The sequence below is a fragment of the Podarcis erhardii genome, assembly GCF_964252035.2.
Source record: "Podarcis erhardii genome assembly, chromosome: 7".
Lineage (NCBI taxonomy): Eukaryota > Metazoa > Chordata > Lepidosauria > Squamata > Lacertidae > Podarcis > Podarcis erhardii.
Window position 1 is genome coordinate 57,052,195 of NC_138511.1, and position 21,801 is coordinate 57,073,995.

The 21,801-nt window shown below is 46.3% G+C and overlaps 1 protein-coding gene across 1 annotated transcript; it reads right to left on the reverse strand.

Annotated features, from left to right (window-relative positions):
• Nucleotides 1-1,717: 1,717 nt before the first annotated feature.
• CFDP1 (craniofacial development protein 1) lies at nucleotides 1,718-21,652 on the reverse strand. Its single transcript, XM_081872480.1, has 7 exons — nucleotides 21,495-21,652; nucleotides 20,156-20,267; nucleotides 19,392-19,623; nucleotides 17,759-17,865; nucleotides 12,437-12,538; nucleotides 3,681-3,839; nucleotides 1,718-2,438 (listed from the first exon to the last, which is right to left on the reverse strand). The coding sequence occupies exons 1-7, from the start codon at nucleotides 21,547-21,549 to the stop codon at nucleotides 2,348-2,350; spliced, it is 858 nt and encodes a 285-aa protein (XP_081728606.1). The 5' UTR covers nucleotides 21,550-21,652; the 3' UTR covers nucleotides 1,718-2,347.
• Nucleotides 21,653-21,801: the final 149 nt, after the last annotated feature.

Sequence of the window (21,801 nt, forward strand, 5' to 3'; positions counted from 1 at the left end):
AAATAACCATGTGGTGGTGGTGGGGAGCCCCACAACATTTTCGATGAGAATTAACATTCACGTCATTCTCTGGCTTGCTTTTTGACGGCTCCCTGGGGCTCCATTGGCTGAGAAGATCTACAGAAACCGTTCCATTCCTCAACCACCAACGGCCTCCTCATGCCACTCCTTCCCTCTGTACCAGAGAAGGACAGGAGCCTTCCTTCTTGAAGGGGTGTGTGTGAGGATTTGTGACAAGCTGCTGGAAAAGCAGAGGCGCCCCCAAGCCAGGGCCAGCGTGGCAGCAGCTGCTGGAGAGCGCAAAAGCATCCAGGGTTGGCTGGAACGGAGGTCCTGCAAGCCAAGGGGGTGAAAGGAGTCTGCTCTGCTTTCTCCCAGGCAAAGGCCTGGAGGATTTTAAATAGCTGTCTGTGTCCTCAGACACTTTTCCACAAATGCACTCCTGATGCAACAGTTCGGGACGTAAAGAAAAACCCCTCAATTAAGACAATTGTTAAACAAAACACTAACTAAAAAGGCAGCAATTTGGATAAACATCCAGAAAGAGCTTGGCCCAGGGGGAGGGGGGATTTTTAACATTCACCTTTTAAAAGCCTAGGAGAATAAATGAAAAATTTACCTGTTGCCTAAAATCAAGTAGAACTGAGGCCTATTGAGTCCTCTCTAACACTACTGATGCTATTGAGAAAATCTCCATTCAACCACAAAGCTCACTCTCTGATCTTAGGCCAGTCACTATCTGTAAGCCTAACCTACCTCACAGGGGTGCTGTGAGGATAAAATGGAGCTGGGGGGAGGGAAGAGAGGGGGAAACTAATATCACTTTGGAGTTCCTTCAAAGAAAGACAGGGTATAAATAAAAAAAGCAGGATACTGCCCCAAAGCACAAACCCAGCAGATGTTCTTGGATTGTGTGAAAGTTCAAATAGGAGGCAGTCCAGCAACTGTGCTGGTCCCTGATCATTTTAAGGCTTTAAAAGGTAGAAATAAAAAATACTTTTGAACAACAGGAAGCAGAGATAGACAAAGGGGTACCGGAGCAGCACAGCCCGACATCCAACGGCAGCAGGGCTGCAGAATTCTGTGCCAGTTGTGGCCCTGGAAGCCTTTTTATTTCCTTCAATGGTGCTACCAGATTACAGATAAAAAGTTTTGCCTCCAGTTTCACTTGTAAAGAAAACAAGTTCCCCAAAGTTGTGAGACTATTACATTTCTCTCTGTTGGTCTGACTAGGACCAGTCCACTGCCCCACCCACATGAAAGGGGTTGATGGGTCAACTACAAGGCAGGCTTGCACCTGCAGGATTGTACAATGCATCCAGAGTTCGCGGTGCTGCCTCCTTATCTCTTCCCCAACTGTTTCCTCTATTTATTGGTTATGTTCTCTACAAGAACGTGGACTTTAGACAGACACACACACACACACGCACAGACAGAAGCCAGTTCCCAATGCTGATCAAACGTCCACCTGAGTTCCAGGTGGTCTCAAAGTGAATCCCCATAGGAGATGGTGGGGAGAAAAAACACCAAATGATGCACCAGGTCGTGCTCCTCATGTTGAAGACAGGTTACAGCTTTCCACATGCATTTTGCTAGCACGCAGGATCAAGGCTGTGAGAACGGGTTTGGACTCTGTCCAAGCAGCCAGTCTTTGCTTTGATAAAAGGAGTCGCTTTAAGGTTCCCTGCCAATGGATGAAGAACGACACACCCGACAATAAAGTTTTAACACTTTATTCAAAGGAACAAAGGGATGCCGACTTTCCTCACATGCACGCTGCTGTTCCTCCGATGTTCGTGCAGAGCATGACAGAGGACTTGCTTTTTAAAAAAAAATCCTGGTGAAAGGGTTTATGAAAAAACGAGAGCGGAGATCCCACAGGGAGAAGAGGAAGTGTCTTCAGAAAGTGGGTCAATGGGCCTAATGCAGACACAATGCATCGTGTGCTTGGGAAGAAAAGCCCTCCAGCTGCACGGAGGCGCTCTGTGAGTCTGCAGCCCTTGGGAGACCCATGGAGCTAATGCCCCAGGGAAGTGGTGCCCAGGCAGCGGGCATGAGCAGGCTACTGCCACAGCATAAAGTTTGCTTTGCCCCTCCTAACCACCAGGAGCAGGGAGATCTGGAAAACCTCCACCGCAGCCGCTGACAAGCGCCCAGCAGAACCACTCTGGTGTTTCCTGCACACAGCAGCCCTTTGGCAGGCAAATCACTTGCCACAGCGACCTCCATTCACCTATTCACTAGTGTGGTGAAAAAGAAAATCCATATAGGTCATAACTCTATGAGTTTCTGCCTTCTGAGGCTAGCCAGATCAGAGGCATGATTCGGACTGGGCTCTGCAGCAGTCTCAAGGTTTCATGTTGCTCAGGCGTATGTCCCGCTCATGCTCAAACTGCCGGTGGTCAACCCTCTCCAGAAATGCTTTCCTCTCCAAGTACCTGCATGGAAGGGGTCAGAGGGTTAGCTCCAGAGACACCAAAACACAAGCCAGTCTGGCCTCCAGTTTGACACCAGGAAATAAACTATGGAAAGACCCTGTTGCTGGTGCCCTTGCAGGGGCTTCACTGCCTCAAGTGCCACCTCGCTTTTTCAGCCCCAATGAGTCATTGTTGCACAAGGCTCCCCTGGCAGATGGTGGGCACTGGTGCTCCCATGTCACCAGTAAGTTCTTGCGGCCCTTTCCATGTGCGACATGTCTTGGGCAACAACTTTGCATATGGATTTAAGAGAGTGGGAAAGATTAAGAATCAGGCAGAGCTAAAGTCCTTCATGTGACTTTCCTTCCCCAACAAAATAACCCAAATTGTCCAACTAATTGCAAGCTATAAATAATTTCCAATAATGACACTGGAGACAAGCATGAATGAAATCAAGTGCATTTTTGTGGAACCTTCAGTTGTCCCTCATCAACCCCTTGCCATAACTCAATGGGGCAGCACAAGGCCACCTATCTCTCCTCCCGCAAACACCCCAGGGCTCTCACATGGCCTGTCCTACATACTGCCAGGCACACAGATCAAAACCAAAAGGGCATTTCCTGTGGGGCTTGCCCTACATAACACCATAATGAGAAGCAGCTGAAGAACTCTGTGTGTGTGTGTGTGTGTGTGTGTGTGTGTGTGTGTGTGTGTGTGTATCCCCCTCATCTCTTGCAAAACCAGGCCAGGCCAGAACAAGAGTGTTCTGGTTTCACAAACTTAGAGCTCACTGCGATACACTGGTGGTGAATGGGGGTGAGATGTGCGTGGAGTACACCGGGGTGCCCCAAGTTTTATTGGGATCTATTATTGGTACATTCCTGGGCGATCTGCATTAGCTCAGAAAGGGTTTCTAATTCCCAATTTAACTGCCTATCAGTCTTTCTGTTCCAGTCCTATGAAATATAGCTATTTGTTGATGCTGTCCTGGTCTTTGCGCTGTTCCACTGGCCAGTTTCCAGGCTCTGCCAGGTGGATCTTGGACTTCTAGCAAAAACACACAGTAGATACACGCTTAAAAACTGCCCATCCCTGATGTCCCAGGGGCAGGCAGTGCCAGACCAAAGGGACAGCTGGGAATCTGCTCCCTGCTTGAAGTGTTTATCTGAGGCCTCAAGGTTCGTGGAAAGAACCACAAATGTAAAAACCCTGGAAAAGATATACTGCTGCTGCTATGCCTGCTGGAGGATGCTGGCCTCTTACCCATCTTTCCCTCGGTTGTGGATGGCCAGCTCCTCCCCGATGCCCTCCTCTTCTTTGAAGGTCTCCCAGTCTAGCTTGGATTTCTCCAGGGTGCTGAGCTTCTGCTTTTTGGTGCCTATCTTCCCCAGGAGGCTGTTCATGCCACTCGGCCGCTTCACTCTGGTAGAGACAAGAAGGCAGATTACAAGGGAGGTTCAAGGAAATCCCAACAAAACAAGGAGGATGAGCCCAGGTGGGGAATGCAGAGCTCCTCCAGAGTCCAGCAACCTGGCAGCTCTTCCCCTTGCAGGTGAAAATTCCTACAGGTGGGCCCAAGCTGTCATTGTCTGCAGCAGCTCAGCAGTTTAGGGAATGAGCTGTGGTTCAACTCTCTTTTCTGCCACCAATGCACACACTACCAGTCTTCACAACCTGGTGTCCTCCTGATATTTTGAACCACACCTCCCATCAGAGCTGCTGGCAGGGGCTGATGGAAGTCATGACCTAAGACATGAAGAGTGAATCAGGCTGGTGACTTCCCAATATGGAGATATAATACCAGTCTACTTAAAGGGCTGTTGTTAAGGATTATGAGAGAATATATGCAAAACCATCTGAACATGCTAAAGTACGCTGCTAAAGTACACTATAAAGTCGTAAGTATTACGGTCACTACTTCTAAGTCCCATGGAGAAGAGGAAGATGGCTGAAGGCATCAGCACAGCATCTCTTGAGAACTTAACACTTGATGAATGCATCCAGACAATTATACACTGGACTTGTTCAGGTCATGGAGCCTGAAGTCCTCCTCTCAGTTACAGCATTAGGAAACCCCAGTGTATGTCAGAGTACATGTTAGGTCACTGGAGTCTCTAGCCCAGTGCTACCTACAGCTCTACCCAACCGCAGCTCCCCAGGGTCTTGTCTATTCAGGTTTCTAGGTCCCAAGTGTTTGGGGATGTATGATAGATGAGAGCACCCTTTAATCCACGAGCTTGGGAAGGCCTTCCCCTGGCCCTCCTAGGTTGCTACTCTGGTGTCTTATATTGATTGTTTGTGGATTTCTTTACAACATTTTACTGTACTCTACTGTATAGTCTGTTATTTTCAATATGCTACTCATAGCTTTGGGGACCTTTGGGCCAAAAAACAGTACATAAATAAAATGTAGAGACAACAACCACCCCATAAACAAGGTTCCCATTTGCCTCCTTTTACAAATGGAGCACAGAGAGAATAATAATCCATAGCACAAAGAGGCTTCACTATCCAAAAGTCCATCTGGCTCTTGAACCAAAGTGCCTCCCATGGTCCATTCTGATAAAACTATTGCCACATATATGCACTTGTGATAACAATGTCAAAAGTCTGCCTGCAGCTAACAAAACTTTTTACTTTTTCCTCTCCAACTTTCCACAAGGAAGTGAGTCACGAGGTTATTAAGTGCCCACAGGTGCACAGGCAGCTTGCCTTGCCAACACACAACTTTGGAGTGCCATGGGAAGGCTTTACAAAAAATGCAGAACGTCTGAACACTGATTATTGGGCCTCCCTTTCCTTTGCTCCAAGCACCAACAAAGCAGAATCCTCCACTGCTTCTCAAATGTCACTGGAGTTACACTCCCAAAACTAACCTACCTATTCCAAACCCTCCCAATCTGGATCCCCTCAACCCAACTCCGCAGTTGGCAGAGAAAACTACACTCTTTCATCTTCTCACATAAAAAACCAAGAATAAGCCCCAAATACCTGCACCTCCCCACCTCAGAAGGAGGATGGGGAATCCCCAACATAGAAGCATATTACATTGCCAACCAAATACGTCATATAATCCCATACATACTAGAAGATGAGACAAAACAATGGGTACACCTAGAGAGGGACACAATTGAAAATACCTGCACCACAACATACCCATTCCTGCCAAACAAACTAAAGAAAATTCCCACAACACTTAACAGGTACACACAGACCATGCTCAAAGCATGGAAAACACAAATAGGCAAACTATCCCCAACCCCATCCCCACTAATCCCCCTGGTGTACCACCCATTATTCCACCATGCAGCACAAAACCTCCAGATAAAAACCTGGCGAACCAAAGGCTTATATCGCCTAATAGACTTTTATAAAAATAACAAACCCTTGTCAACACAAGAAATACAAGACAAACTAGAAGACACCCAAATGCCCTGGTTAGCACAGCACCAACTACATGCCCTCTTAAACAACCCAACAGTAAAATCAGCAGCAACTAGGCCCCTGACAACCTTTGAAAACCTCCTCCTAACAACAAAGGGAAACGGTAAAGGGACGGTATCCGCAATATACAAAATACTACTCCAAAATCCCGCAAATCCCCTAGACGCAATCAAAAAACAATGGGAGAATGACATAGGCTATGAGATTAACCCCACTCAATGGACCAGAATGTGGACTAAACCCCCCTTTAAATCCATATCAACGAAAAGAAAAGAACTCACACTGAAACTCACCTACAGGTGGCACCTAACACCAAGGAAACTAGCGCTAATACACCCAGGAACCTCACCAAAATGCTGGAGAGGGTGCACCTCCACAGGCACATACCTTCACATGTGGTGGGAGTGTCCCAAAATCCAACTATTCTGGACAACAGCCATACAAGAAATATGTAAAATAACTAAGCAAGTATTAGACTTCACCCCAGAATTGGCCCTACTAAACATCTTCCAAGACAACAATGCCCATTTACACCACAAAGAACTCATAACCTACCTACTTTCAGCAGCCAGAAACGCCATAACCAGACACTGGAGAGACCTGTCAGGAGTAAGCATGGACCAATGGTACCAAATAGTATGGGAAACAGCCCTACTAGAAAAATTAACTAATAAACTGAAACTGACACGGGGACAAACAGAAGAAGTCACCTTCACCCCGGTATAGCTCCCCTTTATCACATACACAGCCCAACAGGACAATGACAATAATCCACCAACAGCATACAAATCAATATGGCTAACCTGATCCAAAACACCCACCCACCTCACTCACACACGAAAACAAAGATCAACACAGCCAATCACAAACAAACAATCACATCCTAGGCCAACCCCAACCTCTCTCACCACCAAAGGAACACAAGTGAACAACACAAGCACGCTGACACCAAACTCTACATACATTAAGCATAATAGAAACACCGCTACCCGACCCCACCCCCATCCATCTCCCCTCCCTCCACCCCGCCTTTCTTTTCTTTTCTTTTCTTTTCTTTTTTCTTCTCCCCCTAATGCCTCAACAAATGAAATGGATTTGTAAAAATGTTACATGGGGGAAAAAAACAACAACGAGGCATTACACTTACACTGTAAAACAAGAAAACCCTTAATAAAATATTTTTTTTTTAAAAAAATGTCACTGGAGTTTCTGAAGCCAGTTCTTTGGACAGCAGAAGTCTCCTAATGAATGAGGCCCAGTCCTGGAAAAGAGTCTAAATCACAGCCATCTGCCCAGTGGGAAATTCTAGCCCTTAAGTAACAAAACAGCATGGCCCTCCAACTCCCAGGGTGTGCAGGAAACGCCACGCGGCCTTAATGGGGCCTCTGCAGATCCGTCACTACAGACGTGGAAATGGCATTGCAAACTCCCATGAACCCCGTCAGCAGCGTCTCTAGCTTGCAGTTTATTTGCATTCCTGGGATAACTTCCTTTCTGCCAATCAGGGGCCATTCTGAGAAGTCAGAGCGGAAACGACTTGCATTCTAAGGCCGAGGGGAACGAACCATGGACAGGTGAGGCCAGCATTCAGGATATTTTACTGGAAAACAATGAGTCAGAGGAAAACATTTTCCAGCCCTTTTGTTTTCAAGATTCTTTCCAAATTCAGGGCCTCAAGGTGTACAACAACACACTCTCACTCTCTCTGCACTCCTTGCTGCCTGTGTAGCTAGTGCAAAATTTGAAACACAATCCAGGCTCATGCCTCTGTTCAGTTCAACAGCCAGGCTAAATGCTTGCTTGTAACAAGGGTGGCTAACCTGTGGCCTTTCAGGTGTGGGCAGAGTCAGGCCTAGTCAGATGGCAGGGATGATGATGGAAGGAGTCCAGAAATATATGAAAGGCCATAGGTTAGCCACCCCTAGTTTGTAACGTTTTGAATTTCACCACTTCTCCCAGCTCCTCAGATCAGCACCCCTGGCTCTCCCCGTTTTCTTTATTATCCTCCGCACAATCCTGTGTGATTAGGTGTGCTGAGAAAAAGTATGAGAAGCCCAAGGACAGCCAGTCTCCCAGAAAGAGGTCTCTGGCACTTGCGAGATGGGAAACGTGCCCTGCCTGGAAAACAAGTCCAATGAGTGACCTGCCCAAGGTAACACGAGAAGCCCTTTCTCATGAGCAGCCCAGCGACTATCATCAGGATCTCACTCTCATCCTCTGCCAAACAGCTGCCATTAAAGACCATGGCTAGTCATTGGACTTTCACAGCTGAGATAATAAGTTTAGAACTCAACATCTGAAGGGCCTGGTTGCTGAAAGAGTACACTTTTCTGGTCTAGCATACAGCACAGGGCTCCAGCTTTTACTGAGACTGGCTGGTTCCCGAATCCAAGTCCCTTGTCGTCTCCTTGCACCCCCCCCCCCAAAAAAGTTCTCAACCTAGCCAGCATTGCTCTTTTCAAAGTGCACCGCTGTGCTTCAGGGCAAAACGCCTGCCGTTACAGGAGCCATATTTTGTTCCAAGGCACATTTTTCAGAGCCGCTCCAAGCTCCCCTTTTGGCTGGTGCCTGCAGAATTGGTGCTCTGCAGCTGTGCTCCCTCCCAGCCTCTACAAAGCACAGAGCAGCTAAATGAAGGACAGATGCTCCCTGCCTGGCCCCTCCCCCTCCAGGCCTGGCCCAATCAGCTCCCTCCTAACGGCTACGCCTTGCCCGGGACTGGCGTGGAATCGACACGCAGCATCACAGCAGAAGGGTCTAAATCCCTGGGATTGCAGGGAGAGTGGGGGAGTGCTAATCCAGAGAAAGAGCACTGCTTCCACCAAAAACAGCAGAAAGAAGCATCCATGTCTCAAACCACAGGAAATGGCTTCCACAGCTGGCCGCTGGCCTGCGCAGCCAAAATAAGATTTGCTCAGGAACAGGGGTGTGCTTCCAGTCATACCCCTTCCAAAGAAGGGCAGCAAATGGGACCAAGCAGCGCCACGCACACCGGAGCAAAGTGCTGGCTCAGAGGTCTAGCATTCAGGCTTTTGGTTGAGACTCCAGGTCTCCACTCCATTTAATGGCATTTCTAGCTGCTAGCAGTGTTTTGAAAGGGCTGCAGTCTTCTCAGCAAGAGGCCTCCTCTTGACGTGGGCTCTCAGGGTGATGCAGCAGGCTAATAGGAACTACAACACAGCACACAGTGAGCAAAGAAGAAGGTGATTTGTCTGGAAAGCAGCCTACTCAAACTGGCTGTGGGACTTTTGAAGCAGCTGGCCTCTGAAAAGCTGTTAGAGCTCTTGGAGGGAAATGCAGAGGAATGAGGCCCCTTCTAGCCTGACAAAGAGTTTTCTAATTGCTATTAAATCTGTAGACGAAATGACATCACCTGGACAGTAACTGATTTCATGGCTCAGAGTGGTTCTGCGCCCCCTGGTGGCTGTGATCCATTAAAAAAAAATCTATCCACACCAAAAACCTGAAGCTTCCTGTTCTATGGGTGCTGAAGAGGACTCTCTTGCAAACAAACAGGGATCACACTTTGATCTCACCACATGCCTTAGTGCCAAAAGATTATATTTCAAATGGCTCTAAAATTAAGTCTACAAACATGAAGATATCCCTGTGACAGAAGGTTTTGGGGCAGTCACCCCCAGGGATGATGGAAGCTGCATCCCAGCAACATTGCTGGGCCACAGATTCTGCACCTTTTCTACTGCCCCCCCTGCCACCAGGAAAGAGAGCAGCAGAATTAACACAGGCATTGAAAGTGGATGTTGACAGCAGGAAATGTGGCCATCTTTTCATGGAGCCAGACGCAGCCCAGCCCCTGAAGGATACAATCCCAGCCCAGGCTGTTTCCTGGAGAGCTTTTTGCTTTGAGACAGACGGCAGCATCAGCATATATACAGGAGAAAACAAGAGGCTCCTCCAGCTACAGCAGAAGGCTACGATTATCCCATGACCTCTTTAGTTGATCCAATATAACTCTTGGAGTGGTTCCTGAATTCTCAGCATAAAGCAGGGTGAAGACCAAAAGAGATACATAAACCAAAGCTTTGAGGGAGCTCCTGGAAGCAAAGATGCATGTCTTTACCTCTCAAATGCTAGAAAGGAATGCATCTTGTAACAAGGCACTGATCTGATGCACTGATTCAACTTATGTAAGACTGACCCTTCAATCCAGTCCATGCTTAAGGAAAAGGGAGCTGCCCAACTTGCTTTAAAGTTGAATTTCACCTGCTGATAATTCACAGCAACCTGGGAGGTGACAAGAGGCCACAGAGGTCACAAACTCAGGGCTGTTATTTTGGAAAACACCAAGATGAGAGTGAGAGACCAAGGCTGCTATTAACAGCAAGCAACTCTATAATAAGCCCAAACAGAAAGGCCAGGCTCTAACAATATTGCTACCAGAGCTATTTTCTCATAGCCTCTGCTGTGATTAGCACACTGAATTTGGGTTACAAAAGCAGGGAAATCTAGACTGAAAATGGAAGCTTTGTTCCCAAAGTGGAGTCACTGTGCACTGGCTAATGCAGCTTGAATGGTGGGAACAATCAGACCTGCCAGGATTACAGCATGGCGGAGAGAGGGGGCAGGTGGAGCTTTCCCAACCCACAACCAAACTCCTTCATCTTAAAACCCAACATCTGAGAACAATTCATTTAACTATTAGCAAGGAATCTTTCACACTGTGTAGCAACAGGTCCACAATGCAGGTGTGATTCAACTATTACATAGTAAAAGCAAAGGAATACCGTATTTTTTGCACCATAACACTCACTTTTTTCCTCCTAGAAAGTAAGGGGAAATGTCTGTGTGTGTTATGGAGGGAATGCCTATGGGTGGCATGCCTACGGATTTTCCTCCTCTAAAAACTACGTGCGTGTTATGGTCGGGTGCGTGTTATAGAGCGAAAAATACAGTAGGTGCAAGACCTCCATCCTGTGCCTCTGCTTCTGGACTAGAAATGGAACTGAAGAGCTATCAGCTCCATCAAGACCCCTGCCTGGAGTTATGTGCAGGCTTTAGCAGGGCAAGAATTCGGCGCCCAGATGGCTGCATCCATAAACCAAACATTACATGGCTTTCAGTTGTTATATATGCATTGTTAATATTTGTGTTGCAAAAACCACCCTGGGATCTTAAGTGATGGAAGGGTGGTTTATAAATGGGGTAAATGCTCATTGATAAGGGAGTCCAGTGGCATGCAATTCTCAAATCTGCTCTTTACAGGTTGTTCTAAGTTAAGTTGATTGTTTGAAGTCAACTGGCCTTATTACAGCACAAGCCTAAGCTTCTCTACTCAGAAGTAGAGTTGTGCTTGGAATACAGCCGAAGTCCAGTGATCCCAAAGGGTCTGCTCAGAGTAAAACGTATAACCTTAGGTGTCAAACACTGTCTTCAGTCTTGGGGTCAATGCATAACTTTATAACACTTATTTTACAACTGTTTTATGGTTGAGAATGTTTATACTGAATGGCATATTGTGTTATTAAATAAATTATTACATTTCTGCTTCAACCTGCAAATGACATTGCTTTACTGTCATGCCCACTTTATTGGGGGGGGGGGGTTCGAGCATCCCATCTTGCCTATCATCCAGCTTGAAGGAGAGTTCTGCAGAATTCAAAAGTTTGCTCAACATTCTACCATTTAAAATATTTTTATATCACCCTTCATCCCTGCAGCTATCATGGTTGATATACAGAGAGCATGACCAGCTAATCATACCAAAACAAAATACAGTAATACACACAAACCCAGAACAATGAGAGTATATTTCAAAATAATTAAAACAATAGAGAACTTGGAAGACATTTTGAGAGATTTGGGTTGGTCCTAATAAAATTGTCCTACTGTGGATTTTATACTCCCCACCACCACAATGGAATAACATGGCTATTTATGCTTTTTGTATGTCTGGTTCTACCATCACAACTTCTTGCCAAGTACTCTCACTCCATTTGTATGGTTACTGTTTATTAAGACCAGGAAGCACTTTCTGCAACGGCCTCAAATTGTCAAGCTTGCAACTTCAGCTTGAAAGACAGGATACAAGAGAGAAGGGCAGAAACAATGCACTTCAGCTCAAGAGGGAAGTAGCCAGAATATTGTGTGCAGCCATAGAACCTCTTCAGGGGCCACTTGTCCTCTCAAGGAGAATGGCAGCAGACCTCAAGTTCCTTTATGAATGAAAGCTCACTGTGATTTGCGTGTGAAACCTCCTTCCTCCCTGGCAAGAATGCTCTAGTTCAGGGCTTCCCAAACTTGGGTCTCCAGCTGTTTTTATACTCTCATCACCCCTAGCTAGTAGGACCAGTAGTCAGGGATGATGAGAACTGTAGTCCCAAAAGAGCTACAGACCCAACTTTGGGAAACCCTGCCTAGATCATTCATTCATTTACTTCCCCTGAGGGTGACTGGAGCAAGGGAAAGTCTCACAAGTAGAATCCAAGCAACTCATTGATGAGTACAGAGGTCCCAAGATCCTGCCGACACCAAAGATGCAAGCGATACACTCTCCCAGCAGAATTATAATGTCCACAAAAGCTTTGGAAATGTAGGACCAGGCGGCTAGGGCTTACCCAGAAACAGTAGGCGAGGATGCTGGGACGACAGTCTTCTGCTCTTGCTGCTTCAGAAAGAACCGGGCTTCTTCAGACGTAGCATCGACTTCCTTTGTGACCCTGCCACAAGGAGAGGGAAGAATATCAAAGCCATATGTTAAAGCTGGAACACGTGTGTAGAGCAGAAACCATAGAGGCAGCTGGTGGCCATAAAGTTGTGAGAGGCAGTGTGGTGTTGCAATGACTACAGAGACCTGGGTTCAAGTTCTTGGTATGCCATGAAGTTCACTGGGTGATTCTTCTCAGCAGCTCTGCTTTGAAGATGCACAGCCCTCTTAAAACATTTCTTCTCAGCTAAGCAACAGACCACCACCAAGCATCAAACTTCTAGAGGCATAGTGGAAAAGACCCTAGGAATGAAAGAATTATCCTGCTGAATGAGACAAAAGGCCTAGCACTTTCTTTTCAATAGTGGCAAGTCAGATGCCTTGAGAAGCTCATCTTTCCCACAAGCAGAGCACGATTGTGGTATCCACCCAGTTCATCCACAACATCTGGTTACTGGCCAGTGAACATACCAACCTTAGCTGTCACAGCTAACAGACTAATTCATATACAGCTTTTTCATATTAATTCCAAAAGTCATTCATAAATTTAATTCCTACCAAGAAAATGTCCAGGAAATAAATAAAAGCCAAATAATCCATCCTCAGATATGCTATCTAACCCATTTTTATGCAGTCATTTTTTCCTTCATCCATGACAGTGTAGTTTCTTCAGTTCAAAATCTATTGCTTTGGCATCCTCAACAGACACCATCTTCAAAAAGTTTGGAGGAGAATCTACAATATCCCTAGAACGATGGTTTTTGTGGCGTTGCTGAAGTGATCATCTACTTAGGAAGTTCTGTTCAACATTTAACCGAAATCTACCTTCCTGTTATTTAAACCTGTTACTTCCTGGAGTATCCTCAGTGGACCTGGTGAACAATGATTCTCTTCCTTCCTAAACACATGAAGTGTCAACATACTCCCTCCCTGTGGCCTCTTCATTAGGGTAAACATGAACAGTTCCTTCATGTAGAGCCATTTGAAATGTGCTTTCAAGGTATCTTATCTTCTTCAGAATATTCTTCAGTCTGTCAATATCTTTCTTAAATTACAGGCTCAGGTAATCTATGCATAATGCAAGTCTCATCAGTAACAATACTACTTGCCAAGCCCTGGAACAATGTGTCTTAAGAAAACTAAGATGCCATTTGCCCTTTAAACCATACCATCAGGCTACTGGTTCATACTGAACTGGCTATTTACTAAAGCCTCCCCCAAGTACTCCCCATTTAGCCAACCCCTCCACAGGTAACCAATGTGCAATAAGGATCACAATAAAACACTACAAGCAATACCAAGTCCTGACTGTTCATTTATAAGGTCACTGACAATTAAATGGCATCTGTTTCCAGTTCCAATTTATTACATTTACTGTGTCTAAGGGAGTAACTGTTACAGCAAATATAAATTAAGATCGGTTGGGAGCTGTGTTTATTCTTTTTGGGACTGACGATAGAAGTCTTGGAGAATGGCTAAGGTTTGGATAAAAATCCAATCGGAACTCATACGCTAAGAATTACAGGTTGCATTAGGTTTTTGATTGTTCATAAATGGAATATGTAGTAACTATAGGGTATATTTGCAGAGTTCTGGTTTGCAACAGGAGGAACACTCTTATTTATAAACTGCAACTTGGCAGCATCCCTGATAGGAGTCCAACCCGGAAAGGTTTTTTCCCGTGGAATCAGGACAGAACATATAAACTAGATAAAGACTAGTCAAAATGAACAATTACCACTACATGCAAGTCCTGCTATTGGGACATATGTTATTCAAAATCTCAGTTAACCAATCACAAAGAATTATACCCTAATGGCTGGTTCAGATATCCAGACAGTGGGAGTTTGCTCAGTTGCATACTTGTTTGTGTTTTGCTGGTCATGGGCAGCCATTTTGGGCAGAAAACACAGAGAGGGAGAGATCAGACTAATCAGTTTTTCCTTTGTTTGGCTTTTGCAGATTGGAAGCCGCTTCAGGTACAAACTATGGGGGGAGGAAGGGCAAGAGAGAACAGAAAAATCACACATTAGAAATGTTTCCATAGGAAGTAATGGAAATCAGCTTCTTATGAAATGCTCACTTAAGGAATGATTTCCTATGACTCTATTGTGTTCAGAAAGCGGGACCTGTGTGTACCCTGTCATATGGTTATTTTATGTCTGTATGGTGCAATGCCTCTGAATATCACATGCTGGGAAGAAACATCAGAGGAGACCTACTGCCTTTAAAACCTGCTTTTTCCCTTCCACAAGGCATTTGGCTGGCAACTGTGGGAAGCAGAATGCTGGACTGGATGAGCCCTTGGTTTGATCCGGAAAACTCTTCTGCTCACCTCCTTTCTCTAGTGAGATACGAAAGTCTCTGGCATTTTCCAGGCAGGCTTAAGCAAAGGGTGAGGTACTTTGGAACCTCCATAATTTCTCATGTCAGAGCAGACATCTAGAATATTGGCTGTTGATGAGACTGTCTCATTGCTTTCAGATTTTCTTTCTGGTCAAGGGTCTGATAGATTAATTCCTAAGCGAAAGAACTGGTTCAATTACTGCACACTCTTTCAATTTACATCAGTGCAGGGGCTTATAACACATTTAGTGCTATCTGTGTCAGGATGAGAAATTATTGTTCGCTTTTGCTGAGAAGAGTTTTCTCTTTAGATATTTCAGTGGTTAATGTGGGGAGGGGGCTGTCTAGACCAGTGTTTCCCAACCGGTGTTCCGCGGCACACTAGTGTGCCGCGAGACGTTGCCTGGTGTGCCGTGGGAGGGCACACTCATTGAAAGCAAACAAGCATTATGGTGGTGGCGGCAGCAGCGGCAGCAACAACGGCAGAGGCAGCGCTTAGGCCCGGCCCACATCGCCTCGGCTCACAGGCTCCGGGCGCCGACGCCGCCCCCTCCTCCCGCCGCCAGGACGTGCGATTGGGTGGCGGGCGCTGGGCAGGCGGTGCTCCGCTGGCCCGGCTGAGGAGCGAGCGCAGGCGGAGAGGGGCGGTCGGGGCGCCGCTGCGCCTTCCCGGGGCGCCCAGTCCGCGCGCGGCGGGAGGCAGCTCCACTGGAGCCACTTACCTCGGAGGAAACGGGCACGGGGAGCAGGGCAGTTGGAGGAGGGCTAGGCCTCGACCCTGCGGCGGGGCAGGGTTAGGCGCGCCTCAGGCCGGCATCCGTCGGGGTTTCGCCCGCCCAGCTTGGGCCTGGGACCCGGCTGCAAGAAGTGCACTGCCAGCATTTAAAAATCGCCCCGGGACAGCGGAGGACTTCTCCGCTGTCCCGGGGCGATTTAAAAGCCCCCGGGAAGGCAGGCAGGGGGGACAAAGACTTTTGCCCCCCGCCCGCCTTCAGAAGAGGTCCAGGACCTCTTCTGAAGGCTGGCGGGGGGTGAAAGTCTTTGCTCCCCCCTGCCTGCCTTCCCGGGAGAGCGGAGAAACACAGCGTGTTTCTCCGCTGTCCCGGACAGCTTTTGAAGGCAGGCAGAGGGGAGCAAAGACTTTCGCCCCCCGCCCGCCTTCAGAAGAGGTCCAGGGCCTCTTCTGAAGGCGGGCGGGGGGCAAAGGTCTTTGCTCCCCCGTGCCTGCCTTCCCGGGAGAGCGGAAAGTCTTTGCTCCCCCCCTTCAAAAGCCGTCCGGGACAGAGGAGAAACGTGCAGCGTTTCTACGCTCTCCCGGGAAGGCAGGCAGGGGGGAGCAAAGACTTTCACCCCCCGCCAGCCTTCAGAAGAGGTCCTGGACCTCTTCTGAAGGCGGGCGGGGGAACAAAAGTCTTTGCTCCCCCCGCCTGCCTTCAAAAGCCGTCCAGGATAGCGGGAAGCGCTTCCCTGCTATCCCGGACTGCTTTTAAAATGCTGGCGGTGGGGAGCAAAGCCTTTCGGCCCCCGCCGGCCTTCCTGGACCTCTTCTGAAGGCCGGAGGGGGGGGAAGGCTTTGCTCCCCACCGCCAGCATTTAAAAGATGTCCCCGGAGATTTCCCTATAGGCTTTCTTCTTGCGAAGCAAGCCCATAGGGAAATTCATCTTGCGAAGTGCCTCAAAAAATGGAAAACCCTTTCGTCTTGCGGGTTTTCAGTCTTGCGAGGCATTCGTCTTGCGGGGCACCACTGTATATATAGTCAATATAGGCACAGAGTTAATTTTTTAAACATTTTCTAATGGTGGTGTGCCTCGAGATTTTTTTCATGAAACAAGTGTGCCTTTGCCCAAAAAAGGTTGGGAAACACTGGTCTAGATCATTTTTATATCAATGCAGGAAAAAGTCCAGACAAGCAATGGGAATTTTGAAGCATGAAACAGAAGCAAGGTTCTGTTGTTGTGCAGCAGCTCCTGTTGACAAGGCAGAGTTAATTTTTATCCAGTTCCTGGCCCTGGGTCAATGTTATATCACTAGGTAATTGTTGTGGGCCTGAATATATGAAGACTTGTCTCCTCATATATGAACCTGCCAACATACTCTAGTCCATGGGCAGGCAAACTAAGGCCCGGGGGCTGGATCCGGCCCAATCGCCTTCTAAATCCAGCTGGCGGATGGTCCGGGAATCAGTGTGTTTTTACATGAGTAGAATGTGTTCTTTTATTTAAAATGCATCTCTGGGTTATTTGTGGGGCCTGCCTGGTGTTTTTACATTAGGAGAATGTGTGCTCTTATTTAAAATGCATTTCTGGGATAGTTGTGGGGCATAGGAATTTGTTCATTTTTTTTATTTTCAAAATATAGTCAGGCCCCCCACAAGGTCTGAGGGACAGTGCTGAAAAAGTTTCAGCCCCCTGCTGAAAAAGTTTGCTGACCCCTGCTCTAGTCGTTAGATGGTTTAGAAATACAACCCAGGGTCCCTTCTAACACACAATATCTGCATACAGGGGTCAAGAGCTTTTTGCCAGCGGTGTCCCTACTGTGAAATTCTCTGCCCCCTCAGCCTTTCATAACCCATTGGGGACAGCACTGTTCAGCCTTGTGTTTGGAGGACGCCTAGTGGTCCTGTCTTATCCACCGATTATGTTGCTGTTTTGATGCCATTTAAATTTTTTTTAGTTTTTCTGTTCTACTGAAACCTAAATCTTCATGTGAATGATGCTAAGATGCTTTGGGGACCCTATAATGGGACAGAAAGTAAGGATATGCATATTTTAATAAAATACTGCTGATATTTTCAGACACAGTTGAGGCAAACAGTTAAATGCAATTGCTCAAAAAGGACCAGGGATATGGCTCATTGTGGCTAGAAAGGCAAGAGGCCAAACTCACCTCACCTCTTCACCTGCAAAGTCAAAGACTTTGGTGATGGCAACTTTGCTCTTCTCAGATCCCTCTACCACCTCCTGAGGTTTGCATGAATTCTTCTCTTCAGCTGGCTAACCAAAACATTATGAGAAACCACATTTGTCAAACATCAGAGCCAGCCCAAATTCTCTTTCACGTTCATTAAAGTTCAGATGTTCTAGATTTGCAATACCATGCCCAATACCAGCAGTAGCTTCTCTGCCATCAGCTTCCACTTCCATTCAAACTTCACTCCTATCTAATCTGGATTTTCGAATGACAATTCACTTCCCTGGTAATTCAAGCATGAAAACAAGTGTGATCTGGAACCCCAAGTTTTGCAACACAACTGTCAGGTGTGGAGAGTCCTCCTCTCCCTTCAGTAACTTCACAGATAAGAATTAACAAGCAGTTGATAGATTTATAGTCCTTTTATTATAGCATCATGTTGTAAGCACAAATACACAGTTCTCCACAAGGAGGGCAGTTGGCTAGTCTAATCCTCCTCCTGACTTCTGCAGCATTTTAGGTGCCAATGGAAAGTTTCTCCTTCCCTCTGACTCCTTTGCTCTCGGATACATTCAGACCTCCAAGTCTGTGGTGAGGGGGTTCCCCTCACACACTCTCAACTAGCTTCCCCTCCCTTCTGGTTCTGTTGTCATTATCTTGTAATTGGGTAACTCCTCCCTGAACTGTTCAGCGGTCTCTCTCTCTCTCTCTGCTTAGGAACATGCTGTGGATGAGCGGGGGCGGGGGATTCTTCCCCCTCTCCATCGGAGAGAAGCTGGTCTGCCATAGAATGCATTCCCCAGTCCTCGTCTTCAGGCCATTCCCTGACATCAACAAATCTCATGCCTAGATGTAATGGGTTCAACTACTTCCTGCTTAAAGTCATGAAAAAGAACAACAGGCCTCTTCATCCCAAGATATCAAACCTCAAATGAACTATCATTTGAAACTTTTAAAGATCTGATTAATATAACACCATTTATGCAAGGGTACTCTGAAGACTTTTCTAAGTTGCAAATAATGGCATTCATGGCTCCATTTGTAAATTTCTTTCCAGGCAAAACTGGTATTGATCTACCTTAACTACCTTCCTCCATCTCTCTCTCTCCTCCTATTTCTTACAGTAATCTCTATACAGTGGTACCTTGGTTTAAGAACAGCCTGTTTATGAACTATTCGGTTTACGAACTCCGCAAAACCAGAAGTAGTGTCCCAGTTTGCGAACTTTATCTCGGCCTAAGAACAGAATCTGAATGGTGGAAGGGCACCTGCTGTGGGAGGCCTCATTAGGGACAGCGCGCCTCAGTTTAAGAACGGTTTCGGTTTAAGAATGGACATCCGGAATGGATTAAGTTCATAAACCGAGATGCCACTGCAACATCATCAATCTGATCTACGTTCTTGGAACAGCAAACAGGATAGTCAGAAAGAATCAACAACAAACACCCCTGATTGGACATTTGTGTGGAATCTCCCTTGCTCTGAATGTCTTGATTAGTGATTGGTTGGAAACCCAAATATCTTGCAGACATTAAGTATCAAAGACAATATACTACCCCTATTGTGCCCTCTCCAAACAGCAACGCCTGAATGACACATGCCCTCTCACCTTGTCTTTCTGTGTGCAGCCAGACGCCTGAACTGCAGGAGGTGCTTTTGGTTTCTGGCCCACATCACTGAGGAAACTGGCCCACAAAGCATCCTCTTTTTGTCTTTTATCACTTTCTTTCATGTGTGGATTGCTTTCTGCCGACTCGCCATCCTCACTGTCGCTTTCATCATCCTTTGATGCCTCTCCTCCACCTGGTTCTAAGAAGAGGCCACATCCTTTGTTCCTTTTCCTAGGAATGAATGTCACCAAACCATACTCACATTAGCAAATGATTTACATCCACTGCCTACATTATACTTTTGCGGTAGTGAGCTTTCAAAAGCCCAGTAGTTGCAATGTGGAATCATGAGTTAAGACTGAAAGCTTGATAAATGACAGTATGTCCGTATCCCATGCACCACCGCAACAAGAATGGAGACACGAATGTGAAAAACTCAGTCAACGTATAATTAGCCATTTTAATGGCTACTATCTCAGATAAAGAAGAAAACCTAGGCAGATATGAAAGAGAAAACTGGGGGAATTCTCAGCCAGCTCCTTGCTGAACCGGCTGAGAACTGTTGCTGAGCTGGCTGTGTTACTGATAGTTTCCCTCTTCCACTGTCATCACTCTCTAAGGATCCACCTATTCTGAAGGCATGATTCTTGACCTGAGCTATTTCTTCATAAGCAGAACCAAATATGTACATTCCTAGAGCCAGCCACAGGGTTCTTAATCAGCTCACTCACTTCCATTGACATCAAATGAAGCTGGTGCCTACCGACATGTGATCTCCTTGGAATTCTTCTTGCATTTTTCCCTGTGTGATGGCTTCTCCTCCTCCTCCTCTTCCTTAACCAATTCATTTACATCATCTTCACTGTATTCTTCACCTGTTATCAACACAGCTTTAGTTAGCAAAACTAATCATTTCAACAGATTTTGTGCCTGCAGCAATAGTTAGGCTGGGATTGCATGTTATATGGGGAAAGGGTCCTATGGGATTGCAGTTGGGCAGTATTCTGCACTACAGTGGTCTTTCTGGGCCACCCAACTCTTATCATTCAATATTCCACTCCTGCCCATGGTCTTGCATTCCTTTATGTCAACTTCAAAAAGAAACCATTCCTTATTATCTTAATGTAAAATCCTAGATATTCTTTTTCTAAATTAAAATTGGAGGTACACCGCACTCTTACACATCAAAAGGTTTATGTCTCACCCTTAGAGAAGCTACTGCCTGCATTTTTGTTGAGTGTGTTTGATTGGAATAAATCGAGTCCAGCGTAGGAGTTCTAAGCCTTCAAATCAAACATGACCAAAATGATTGTGATATTATTATTTATATCTATTAGCTGTCTTTTCAGAAAAACTAAACTCAAAGCAACCTAACAAAAATGAACTTCAAAAACATTTTTGTTATTAGCCTTATAGTGCGATGTCACTTTAATACTGTTACTAAAATAAAGGTAACATTTTTTTTTAATGGTGAAAGCTCCCTGCAAGGAGAAAAACAGCACATCAGCAAGAAACACTTCTGTGGTCCTAGCTTTCTACTTACAAGGGGTTTTTCTCACTGGAAAACCAGTGTGGTGGTTAGTGTTGGACTAGGACCTGACAGATCAGGATTCCAATCCCCACTTAACCATGAGGCTCACAAGTGGCGACCTTGTGTCAGTCACTGCCTCTCAGGCTAAACTACTTCGCAGGGTTGTTGTGGGGATTAAATGAGGAGGGGGAAAAGACCACTGTACACCCCCCTGAATTCCTTGGAGAAAAAGGTGGGATATAAAGGCAATAAAATAATAACAACAAATAAAAATAAAATAAAAACGACAACAATAAGAGAGCATTGAAACGTTGATTTCTCTCCTCCATTTGTAGCCTGAAGTGGTTCAGCCCATTCCACCCCTTTCAAACTCCGTCCACCTCATTCAACAGCTCAACTTGCTGAGCCGGGGCTGCTGTCACGTGATGAACACAACGTGTAGCCCGGATGTAAGAGGCGTTCTGCGCGTAGGAACCCCAGTCCGCAGCGCTCCCAGGCATTCTCTTTTTGAGGGGAGGGACCGAGCACCCGGGCCCGGTCCTCTCCTGAGCGCGGGGACCGGGCCGCCCACCTGAGGGTAGGTAATCTTCATCCTCCTCCGACGAATATTCCTCCGAGTCCGACATGGCTCTTCAGCGAAGCTAATGCGCTCCCTCAGTAAAGGGCAGGAAGTACTTCTGCTACCATAGAGCACATCCGGTTTCCTGAGCAAGAGTGCCTCACTATATGAACCCTAGAGATAAAGAAGGTTAGAGTGACACAACGCTTAGATTTTATTTTTTAAAATCGCGGTTTATGAAAAAGATGAGGCGCCATAAAAGGCTGTGAGGGAAGTGCGATCGTAATGTTGCCAGTGGGTGACGATGACAGGGCCCTTC

Bases quoted from the DNA above. Each gene is read 5' to 3' on its own strand.
- CFDP1 (XM_081872480.1), bottom strand. From the start codon at position 21,549: ATGTCGGACTCGGAGGAATATTCGTCGGAGGAGGATGAAGATTACCTA. The intron at 12,539-17,758 runs GTGAGTTTGGCC...TCCTTGTGGCAG, and splicing joins TTTGCAGGTGAAGAGGTGAG to GGTCACAAAGGAAGTCGATG. The intron at 3,840-12,436 runs GTAAGCCCTAGC...TGTCTCTACCAG, and splicing joins TCCTCGCCTACTGTTTCTGG to AGTGAAGCGGCCGAGTGGCA.